The following is a 12,091-nucleotide window of genomic DNA, read 5'->3' on the forward strand; positions in this document are numbered from 1 at the left end:
TCTTTCCACTTATTTGTGTCATCTTCAAATACTTTTATTAATGTCTTATTGTTTTCAGTGTACAGATCTTTCACCATTTTGGTTGAATTTATTCCTAAGTATTTTATTCTATTGATCGTATTTCAAATGGGATTGTTTGCTTAATGTCTCTTTCTGATAATTCATTGTTAGTGTATAAAAATGTGACTGATTTTTGTATATTGATTTTCTATGCTGCAACTTCAGTGGATTCAGGACTGTCATAACAAAGTACCAACAACTGAGTGGCCCAGAACAATAGAAATTTATTATCTCACAGTTCTGTAGGCTAGAAGACAGATTAAGGTGCTGACAAGGCCATGCCCTCTCTGAAGGTACTAGGGAAGGACTTTTTTTTCCCCCCCAAAACAATATTTGATTTGAGAATAATGGGAAAATTAAGTACTGGGAGTTGGACCCTCATTGGGGTCTTCTGGGAAATCAGAAGAACCACCCTCTTCTGCAGCTCTATGCTTCTTTAGTTTAGCAATCAATTCTTTCGCTGGATTGAAGATGCCATTGGTCTGCTGGTCACAGACATAGCACGGAGTGGTACAGAAATGCTGCAGTGCACAGCTCTCACAGAAATAATGCCTGTGTAAGGAACGGCACCAAAGACGGAGGAGAGCTTAAACAAGCTTTATTTGGGAACGCTCCCAGGCGAGGTTCACTGGTCCGAGAGAAAGGGGCCAGAGAAGTCGCACCCGGGCGAGGGTTTGGGCAGAATTTATAGGGGAAGAAGGGAAAGGGTGTGGTGAATCCGGGAGGGCACAGGTTATTCCTTATTTGGTGGTCTCTTCGGGTATCGTGGCAATATCTGGTGCCGGTTGCATCAGTCTTGGGACCGTTAGTCCCACCCCTCTAAAGGCGGGAAGGCTGGGCCGGGTGGAAAGTCCCCAGGTCAGTTCCTGGAACTGGGTGGTCTGGAAAGTCTCCAGGTCAGTTTCTGGAACTGGGTGGTCCGGAAAGTTTCGGTCTGATGCAACCTCTGAATCTGATTGCGTTCCCCTGCCTCGGGCCAGTTGGCCTTACATCCCGACATCTTTCGTGTAATGGGGCGGCGTTCTGATCTCTGGCTACTTCTTGCTGAATGGGGGTGTCGAAAGGGGAGTCGGGCGACCAGAGGTCCGAGGCTTAAGGGAGACCAGTGGGGGGTTCTGTAGGAAGCAAGGTGTAAGGGCCGAGGAGCATTTGGTTTGTGGCCACCCGAGAGACTTTCTCCATGCGCCTGCGAAGGAACCTAAGAAAACAGGGAGCAAGCATGAACAAGATACAGATGAGAATTAAGGGGCCTAAGATTGGCGTTAGCCAGGTATAGAGGGTGGATCGGGGCTTGGGGAGGCGGACTGTTGGTGTTTGCGTTGAAGTTCTTCTCTTAAGCGATGGAGGGCGTTTACGTTGTCTTCGACGAGTCCTGTTTCATTGATGTAATAGCAGCATTCCTCCTGTAGGAAGAGGCAGGTACCTCCTTTGTCGGCCGTCAGGAGATCCAGGGCTCATCGATTCTGGAGAGCGACTCGGGCTACTGAGGTGATCTGGCGCTGGAGGGAGGTGATGGAGGCGGCAGAAGCCTCGATGGCTAGCTGGAGTTTCTGTTCTAGGTCACGGGATGTTGAGACACTGTTAGGGCTCCTCCCCCGATGCCCGCAGCAACGAGAGAGGAGGCGAGGGAAATGCCTGCGACCATAGGGAGAAAGATGGCCCTTTGGCCCTTAGAGAGGTCGAGGGCCTGCGTGAGTGCTATCAGTTCAGCCCTTTGAGAGGTTGTCCCTTCTGGGAGGCTGTTAGCCTCGATAATAGTTGAGATAGTTACCACCGCATAGGCTGCCCATCGGCGTCCGTCAGGACCGAGTATTGAGCTGCCATCTACGAAGAGGGTGCGGTCCGGGTTTGAAAAGAAGGGTGTCAAAGAGTCCCTCTCTCGGCGGGCTGAGGGCCTCCACAACTTGGGGGCAGGAGTGGGAAGGGGAGGTCCCGGTATCGAAGATAGGCAAGAGGGAGGCCGGGTTTAGGCGGGGGGAGAGGTCGAGGGAGATAGCAGGGCTTTCAATGAACAGTAGGTGGAACTCCTGGATGCGGGAGGGGCCCAGGAGGGAGAGAGACTTGTGGCCTAGAAGGTCGGCCAGCCGGTGGGAGGAAAACACGGTTAGTGGGTGGGCCAGAGTCAGTTTGAGTGTTTGTTTGGTCAGTTCGGCTGCCGCTGCTAGGGCCCGAAGGCATGGTTGCCATCCCCGAATGGTTGGGTCTAGCTGTTTGGAGAGGTAAGCCACGGGGCGGTAGGAAGGCCCTACAGGCTGGGCAAGGAGACCAGTGGCTATTCCGGCCCGTTCATCCACAAAAAGGTGAAAAGGTCGGTTTGGGTTGGGCAGAGAAAGGGGAGGAGAAGATATCAGAGCGTTACGGAGGGTGAGAAAGGCCTGTCGAACGGCAGAAGGAGAGGTGAGGGGTCCTTGAGGGGTTTCTTTAGCGGCTAGATATAAGGGTTTAGCGAGGAGAGCAAAGTTAGGGATCCACTGCTGGAAAAATCCTATAAGGCCCAAAAAGGAGAGAACTCGTTCCGCTGTTTCCGGAGGCAGGAGTTCACGGATAATCCGGGTGCGGTCGGCTGTTAGACCTTTTGTGGTGGGGTAAGGTGGAGCCCCAGGTAGGTTACAGAAGATACAGATAACAGCCTTGGCTGGGGAGACCCGATAACCGCGAGAGCCAAGGTAATTGAGGAGATCTGCAGTATGTTGTCTTGAGAGGTTGAGAGATGGGCTACAAAGGAGGAGGTCATCTACATATTGAAGGAGTGTGCTGGGGGTAAGGGAGCAGGAAGTGAGGTCCCGTGCCAGCGCCTGACCGAAGAGGTGAGGACTGTCGCGGAAGCCCTGGGGAAGAACTGTCCAGGTGAGCTGACTGGAAGTATGAGTATCCGGATCTGTCCAGGTAAAGGCGAAGAGGAAATAGGAGTCGGGATGTAGGGGGATAGTGAAAAAGGCATCTTTGAGATCCAGAACCGTAAAGTGGGTTGTGGATGGGGGGATATGGCAGAGCAAGGTGTATGGGTTTGGTTCTACTGGGTGGAGAGGAATTATGGCCTCATTTATTAGTCGGAGGTCCTGGACCAGGCGATAATCCCCAGAGGCCTTGCGGACAGGCAGGATGGGGGTGTTGCAGGGAGAATCAGTGGGGATAAGGAGTCCCTGGTTTAGGAGTCTGGCGATAATAGGTTGTAGGCCCCTAAGGTGAGTCTCAGAGATGGGAAATTGGGGCCTTGATGGAAATTTGGAGGAGTCCTTTAGGCGGATGAGGACGGGGGAATGGTATGTTGCTGTTATGGGCTTAGACGTATCCCAAACTTGGGGATTAATTGGGTTTGGTGTGATTGGAAGAGGGGAATAGGAGGGGGAGGGTTCTAGAGACAGGCCGAGAAGAGGAAGCAGGAGTTGGGAGGAGGAGACCTTAGGGTCAAGTCTAACCAGCTGGAGGGAGGCCCCTAAGTGGAAAAGGACATCTTGGCCTAGCAAGGGAACTGGGCAGGATGGTATGACTAAGAAGGAATGAGTAAAAGGGAGTCCTTCGATATGACATGGGTGTGGACCAGTCTGGAGTGGGAAGGATGGTTTGCCATCAATACCCATGACCGAGATCTGGGAAGGAGAAACTGGCCCGGAATAGGTAGGCAGGACCGAATAGGTAGCCCCCGTGTCCACCAGAAAAGAGATGGACTTACCCGCTACCTGTAGCGTTACCCTGGGCTCGGCGAGGGTGATGGGGGTCTTCGAGTCCGGGCGCCGTCAGTCGTCAGCCAATCCCAGCAGTTCGAGTGGTAATGCCATTGGGTCGGCCTGCCCCCCGCATGGAGACGCTGAGGGAGGGCCAGTTGTAGGGCAGTCACTCTTCCAGTGGCCCGTTAGCCTGCAGCTAGGACAGGGCTTAGAAGGAGGTCGGGGATTGGGACATTGGCGAGCCCAGTGGCCTTCTTTTCCGCATTTGAAGCAGGCCCCCAGCGGGGTTGCCTTTTGCGGACCCCGTGGATGCTGTGATCCATGGGAGATGGCCGGCCTTCGGGCGGCTACAAGAGCTTGGGTTTGGAGGGCCACCTTCTGGTGCGTCCGAGCCTGTCGGCTGGATTCTGCCAAATCCTCACGGCCATTATAGACTTTAAAGGCCATCTTTACCAGACCTCGAATAGGGGTCTGAGAGCCATCTTCTAACCGTTTTAATTTCTTTCGGATGTCCGGGGCTGACTGGGTAATAAAATGGGTGGCTAGGACCGTTGCCCCTGCCGGGGTGTCGGGATCCAGCCGGGTGTAGAGCGTTAAGGCCTCTGTAAGGCGATTGAGAAAGATAGCTGGATTTTCGTTAGGTTCTTGGGTTATCTCTTTTAGTTTTTCAAAAATGACTACCTTATGAGTGGCAGCCTGCATGCCAGCCAGGAGGCATTGGATCATGAGGTCGCGTTTACGACGGCCATCTTGGCCATCCTGATAAGTCCAGCCTGGATCGGTGCCAGGTATGGCAGTCGCTCTGACAGGCATGGAGTTGTCGATAAGTTGAACCTGATTTGCATGGTTTCGGGCAGCAGTTTGAATTCTTTCCCTCTCGTCAGGGGTCAGGGTAGATAGAAGATAGGATCACAAAGATACCGTGCCAGGTTAGATCATAAGCTTGAGAGAGGTAGCAAAATTCTTTGATGTAGTGGGAAGAGTCGGCAGAAAAGAAGCCTAATCGCTTTTCTATTTGAGAGAGACCTTGGAGGGAAAAGGGAACATGAACTCTAACTAATCCTTCCGCTCCTGCTGCCTCCCTCAGAGGGCAGAGGAGATTTGGATCTTGGGAGTCGTTAGAGCGTGTATGTGCACTAATTGGCGAAGCAAGGGGTGTGGGAGGAGAAACCGTTGAGGGAGGCGGGGAAGCGGTTGGATGGGCCGGAGCAGGTTAGGGAGGAGGAGGGACCGCTTCAGGGTAGGGTGGAGGTTGGAGAGGAGCTCTGGAGGAGCTAGAGGCGAGAGATTCGGGTGGGTCGGCTAGTGGAGAGGGGTCATCGTCAAAGGAAATTAGGGCCTTGGATGTAGGAGATGTCTGTTTGGCAAGAAGGATCTGGGAAGTGGAACAATCGACGCAGAGGGAAGGGCGGGAGCGTAAATACCAGAAGGCCTGGACATAGGGGACCTCAGACCATTTACCCGTCCTGCGGCAGTAATTATCTAGATCACGGAGGATGTTAAAATGTAAAGTCCCTTCAGGAGGCCATTTGGATTGATTTTCTAGAGGATATTGTGGCCAGGCCACAGTGGAATAGAAAATAAGCCATCGGAAACGGAGATCTTGGGAGAAGCCGAGGGCTGTAAAATTGGCTAGGAGACACCCCAGGGGCGTCTTAGGATCTGGTTTCGATTGTGAGGTTCCCATGACCTCTAGTCTGTCCCTGAGTGAATGGAGAGGGAGAGAGGCGTCCCTGGTCTCAGTCTCCAATTCACGGCAGGTCAGAGGGCGGTCAGGTGATTGGGACGTCTCCACAGTTGCCCGAGGCCCGGACAGAGGACGGAGGAGTCCCTGACGCGGCCGCGATTAAGGACAGGGAGTCCGGTGGGCAGGGACTCTGAGGGTCGGAGGGAACAGGGGAGGGGAACTTACCCTGTTTTCTGCCGGATCGGGTGGATGAGTAGAGGTTCCCTGGTTGTCTCCTGGGGGAGGGGAGGAGCGGCCCGCACGGTAACCCGCGGGGCTTGGTACCCCTCCCGGGTTTTGGCACCAAATGTAAGGAACGGCACCAAAGATGGAGGAGAGCTTAAACAAGCTTTATTTGGGAACGCTCCCGGGCGAGGTTCACTGGTCCGAGAGAAAGGGGCCAGGGAAGTCGCGCCCGGGCGAGGGTTTGGGCAGAATTTATAGGGGAAGACGGGAAAGGGGTGTGGTGAATCCGGGAGGGCGCAGGTTATTCCTTATTTGGTGGTCTCTTCGGGTATCGTGGCAATATCTGGTGCCGGTTGCATCAGTCTTGGGACCGTTAGTCCCGCCCCTCGAAAGGCGGGAAGGCTGGGCCGGGTGGAAAGTCCCCAGGTCAGTTCCTGGAACTGAGTAGTCCGGAAAGTTTCGGTCTGATGCAACCCGTGAGTCTGATTGCGTTCCCCTGCCTCAGGCCAGTTGGCCTTACAGCCTGCACTTGGTGACAACTGGGTTTTGGAAGGTCTGGCAACGGATGAAACACTTGAACGGTATTTACACCTCATCGCTTCCCACTTCATAGTTTTCATCCTTATGGACATCATAGCGACCCTCGTCAAGCTCACGTTCGATCTGCCAGCCATGTTTGTAATCTGAACGGTCATGGAGGAATTTGCAGCTGTCTCCAAAGCCGCAAAAGCCAGTCTCCTTGTAGTCCTTACAAACGTCGGGCTGGTAATCCCAGCGCACGGTGGCACGCAGATGCTCGGGAGCTCGGATGGGGCCTTTCCTCACCATCTTGGAGGAAGCATTGCCCATAGATGTATCCTTGGGTTTCATGTACTTCTGATAATTATTGATTCCCCGATAGATCTTGTCATCTTCCTTGTGCCTCAGCTCCTCCTGGATCTTCTGGCTGCGCTCAAAGATGGCTTGTGCGTCACGCTCCTTCTCTGTGTCTAGCTGGTAGACAGCAGTCGCACCCATATCCTCTGGTCCCACGGGTTTCCCTGAGCGAGTGGACTTATAGACCACGCCGAGACTCTCGGGCTCGTTCTCCTCCTCCTGGCTACTCTGGTCACCATAAGCTGCCTTCTGTTTACCACTGCCAGGGGTCTTCTGTATCATCGGATTGTGGGTCGCCCGCTTCTTTTTCCGGCTAACCACAGCGCTGCCTTCATCACTGCTGCTGCTGCTGCCGTCTCCGGACTCTTGGTGGCAGATCGGGCGCTTTCTGAGACCTGTAGCCCCTTTTCGCCCAGGCTTTTTGAAAAGAAAGGTGCACATCTGGTCTGTCATCTTTCCTGGAAAAAGTTGCTCTGCCGTTTTAAGAGTCTCGGGTTCCCAAACGGCTGTGGCCTGCTGGGTGGGGCGGGGCTTCTTCACGTCACTGCACGTAGTGCGCTCCACCGCACGTGCGTGCAAAATCGGTTGCGGAAAAAGGCGTGGCCATGGACACTGCGGGAGCACGAGTGGCCATAGTTCTTTGACTTGTGGTAGCATAACTCCAGTGGTCACATGGCTTTCTCCCTGTGTGTTTGTCTGTCTTTTCACATGGTGTTCTTTTTATCAGGACAGCAGTCATATTGAATTAGGGACCCATCCTACTCCAGTTTGATCTCGTCTTAACTAATTACATCAGCAATGATCCCATTTCCAAATCAGGTCACATTCGGAAGTAATGGGAGCTAGGGCTTCAACATATAAATTTTGGGGGGGTGGGCTCAATTCAACACATAGCACATCTGTTAGATCACCTGTTACAACTTATTATAATTAGTTTATTTATTTTTTATAATTAGTTTATTTACATGTCTTTATTCCTTAACTCCTCTGCAGAATATAAATTCTTTCAGGGATTCCTCATTAATCATTAAAAAACAAAAAGAAAAAAAACTCCCAGTGCTTAGCACATAGCCTAATACAGAAGAAGGCAAAATACTAGTTGTATGGCTATTTTAAGTGGTAGACTCTGATAATCTAAGGTCTGGGATTTTTATTCTCCCTTTATTGTAATGACATCTAATATTTACCCCAAACTCTAGTTAGTTGGTTGCCCCAAATAAGGTATTACTTATTTTTTTGGCAGGTAGTTGATACGGCTTTAATTAAATCTAATGGGACAATGTGATAGATTAAACCAGGCATTTCTTCATGCCATTTGGTGATCTGACCAAGGAAATCAGTCTTTAAAAATTCCTTAAGGCATTTTCATTTCATTTAATGATCAAATTAGATATTGATGTATTTAACCTCAATATCTTCTGTATTGTTACCTGCTTTAATTTGAATTTAGAAGTGATCAAACACAGGAGGTCATTAGATGCATGACTGCACATTCTGGTTTTGTGAATTCATGTTCAAGTCTGATGCTTGAAAATCAGTTCACTGTAAGCTTTGGATATGAGACTGTAGTATGTATTTATCTTTCCCTTATGGTTACCCATCACCTGACCCATTTTTTCTTACGTTTGGGGAATCTCCCTTGTTCCCATTCTGAATCTTGTTGAGACGTTGAGATGCCTCCTACTACAGAAACTGAAAATGCCCAATCCTTACTTTCCTAGCCTTTACTGCAATTTAGGACTCTTGGGGAACTCTCTGGCTGCAGTGCTACAGGAAGATCAGAAACTGCGGTAATAATGGTGGCAGTCAGTGCTTGGTAATACAATGCTGTGTTTGGTGGAAGAACCAATGGTGTCTTCCCCAGGCCAATGATGTGGCATGTTTTGTATGTTGCTCCTAGCTGCAGATCTTCAACAGGGCTGCTGTGTTGTAATGCACACCATACATGGCTGGCCTTGAACCTGGTTCTTCAATCATCCTGGTGAGTCTGAGACATATGCTACCGTTTGAATAAATTCCTGGCCCCTATCATTCCCAGTCAATGATAACTTCTTCAATTTTCAACTAAAATCCTTGACAAGTACAAGGATATTCAGTATTTAACTGATGTACCTATAATGAGATATTAGATGTGTAGACCAAAATAAGTTGTTCAGTCTTATGTTTGTCATGAAGATTAGTCTTGTACATCAGCTTCTATGCTGGCTTTGATTGATACTTTTTTTGTTCATTTTCTAAGTCTCATTTATTTTTCAATAGATGTTTTTTGAGTGCCTGAGTGTTAGTTCCTATGGCTACCATAACAAATTACCACAAACTTGGTGGCTTAAAGCAATATAAATTTATTCTCTTATATTTCTGGAAGCCAGAAGTCCAGAATCAGTTTCACCGGGCTCAAGTCAAGGTGTTGGCAGGGCTGGTTCCTTCTGGAAGCTCTAGAGAAAGTGTTCCCTCATCTTTTCTAGCTTCTGAAAGCTGCCTGCATTGCTTGGCTTGTGAGCCCTTCCTTGCATTATTCCAACCTCTTGCTTTTGATGTCACATTGCCTTCTCGTATTATGTAGTCAAATCTCCCCTTGCCTTCCTCTTATAAGGACATTTGTGATTATATTTAGGGCCCACCCATATATCCAGGATAATCTTCCCATCTCAAGATCCCTAACTTAATCACATCTTTGGAGTTGCTTTTGCCATATAAGGTAACATTCACAGCTTCCAGGGATTAGGACCTGGGTATCTTTGGGAGCTATTAGTCAGCCTAATACACTATGCTATGCACTTAGGCATTGAGAATACAAGGTGAAAAAGATAAATGTTTCTTCTGCCCTTATGAGGTTAGTGGGATACACACATTTAAGTAAAAATTACAGAAATAATTCTACAAGTTTACTTATGATAAGTGCTCAAAGGAGAAATACAAGATGGGATGGGAGAATATAATGGACTAACCTGGCAAAGACTAGGGAGGTTATGGAAAATTTTTCTAAAAAATAATATTAGCTAATACTATGTGCTAGCACTTCGCTCAGTGGGTTACATATATTCATTAATTTAATCATCCCCACTAACCTATGAGGCAGATACTTATACTATTATCTCAAGATTAATAAACTGAGACACAGATATTATAAATAGCCTGCTTAAGAGTCTGTGGCTACTAACTGGCAGAGGAAGAAACATTGAAGTGGTCCTTAAACGAAGTGGATTTCAGTTGTGTTGCCTGCCTACCATTATTGTGTAACTTGTGTCCTGATTTTCTTTGGAGAAATTTCTGTTCCCTCATTGTACCCAAACACTCTGCCCTCCCCTAGTTAGGGGTGGGCACATGTCCTAACCTGGGAGTAACTCTCCAGAAAAACAAAACAAAACAAAACAAAAAGCTGAGGATGATCCCTTTTCCAGAATAGACTGCCCATCATTTCCTGCCATCTTAATTGCTTAGGCTTCCTTGGCTTCTGTTATTTTCCAGTTGTGTCTTTAAAGTAATTATTATATTTTAAATTATTTATTTGGTTGCACCAGGTTTTAGTTGCCGCATGCAGGCTCCTTAGTTGTGGCTCTTGGGCTCCTTAGTTGCAGCTCACCAGCTCCTTAGTTGCAGCATGCAAACTCTTAGTTTTGACATGCATGTGGGATCTAGTTCCCTGATCAGGGATCAAATCCAGGCCCCTTGCATTGGGAGCGTGGAGTCTTATCCACTGCACCACCAGGGGAGCCCCAACGTAATTTTTTTTTTTTAATAGTCTTTGATTGTGTGAGCTACTTCCTACCTTTCCAATAAATTCATTTCCTGCTTAAGTTTCTGCTGGCGCTTATTGCTTACAACAAGAGCATTCTAAGAACAAGGAGGAATTAGGCAGGTGAAGATGAGAGGGGGCAAACAACTCCAAGGTAGAGGGTAGAGTGTGTACCTGAGGTGATAAGCTACTTGTATTTCTAAAGCATTTTGAGAAAGCCATGTGGCTGGAGCTACTGTGGTAGAGAGTGGCATGAAATGAAATTCAAAAGCTTTGCAGGGGCCAGATACACAAACACATGCCATGTGAGGATTTGGGGCTTTATCCTCAGAGTAATATTTTGTTATTGTCTTATTTCATTTTTGTTTTTTTAAAGCAAGTCATTTATAACTAATGTATTTTGTCATCTGGACTCAGTAGGGTACAAGCAGAAAGCAAATTTATTCTTTCTTACCACTTTCTGTTAAACTTGCTCCATTAAGTCATTTTTTCCTAGATTCAGGATGAAATCTTGGCTAGGGAGCATGAGTTTTCTGATTCCTCTTAGAATGAATAAATGTCTGTCTCTTTTAGGTTATGAAATGTAAGGTTCAGTCTAATATCAGAGCTCCACATTTTCATTCAATTATAAAATTCTCTCATTACCTTAGCCAAGGTCTAAGGCAGGCTTCAAACCTGCTTTAAGGGAGGGGTGTGATCATCTGCTTCTTCACATAGCTTTTCTCCTCCCTCTCTTCCACTGAACGTGCCACCTCTGGCTCCTCCAGGGTTGCAGGTAGAGGAGGGATGAGGTTATCCCTTTCCTGGGAGGTTTCTGTAATGTACCTGCAATTTCTTTGTTGCCAACAGTGCTTCTCTTGCTGGAGGTTAATGTTCTCCCCTACCCCTCTACTTCCAAGCCCTGACCTCTGCCAGTTCACATTCAGCTTCTTTCTGCTGGGCTTACCTTCACCCCCAAGTGGTCTTCCAGGAGACTCAGGGCTGGTGGAGACAGCAGGCAGCCTGCAGCAGGAGGCAGGTTCACTGTGTCACTAAACTCTAGGAGTGTAATCATTTTTCAAACAGTCTCAACTACTCTCCACTCTGCCATTAGGCTGACCAAACTCTTGCTTTTAGACTTTTTCAGGCATGTTTCCCATTAACTGTCTCTGTGTTATCCCAGATTCCAGGGGCCAGTGCCAAGCTCTCTAAATGCTTCTTCTGAAGCTCCCCCACGCTTGGAAATTGCCTGGGATTCACCAAAGTTTTCCTAATCACTCCTCAATTGGCCAATCAACCTCATCGGGCCTATTGCAAGCCTTGTCTTGGACCATCATCTTTGCAAACCTAGCCCCTTGTTCTACAGTGTGAATGTAATTGACATCTATTATTCTTAGTTTGGAGGCTTCAGTCCAAACAGACAATAGGAAAAGTGCCATTTTAATATTCTCTTGCAAAGTGATATATATGATCAGATATTTATTATTCGCATAATTTTAATGAATATAGTCTCCAGTCACATTACTTCCCCAGCCCCCATATAAGACAAACAAAACACTGATCATTCTTATATTTAAAAATCAGAATATTTTCTAAATTGGACCAGATTTGAGTCCCTTTACCGTAGACAGTATTAAATTAGTCAAACAATGCCCTCCTCAGTATTCTGCAGGAAGTGGGGGCCCTTTATCTTCTTTTGGTTTGAAAAAGACTCAACTAGCTGTCAAACACTTGAATGTGGACCAAACATTTAAACATTCAGTGAAAATTTGGATGTGTTTCATACAGCACTAAGCAAAGTAGAGAGCCCTCTGACCACTTTGAAAATAATCCAAGCAAACAGCAATTAGGGATATATTC

The 12,091-nt window shown here is 47.9% G+C and overlaps 1 protein-coding gene across 1 annotated transcript; it reads right to left on the reverse strand.

The window, feature by feature from the left end:
- Window positions 1-331: 331 nt before the first annotated feature.
- Window positions 332-7,235, reverse strand: LOC307190796 (E3 ubiquitin-protein ligase RNF113A-like). Its single transcript, XM_079930218.1, is given in 3 exon segments — window positions 332-612; window positions 6,161-6,225; window positions 6,229-7,235. Coding segments are annotated over 3 exon segments (1,206 nt in total). The 5' UTR covers window positions 7,174-7,235; the 3' UTR covers window positions 332-416.
- Window positions 7,236-12,091: the final 4,856 nt, after the last annotated feature.

Source organism: Stenella coeruleoalba, assembly GCF_951394435.1.
Source record: "Stenella coeruleoalba genome assembly, chromosome: 8".
Lineage (NCBI taxonomy): Eukaryota > Metazoa > Chordata > Mammalia > Artiodactyla > Delphinidae > Stenella > Stenella coeruleoalba.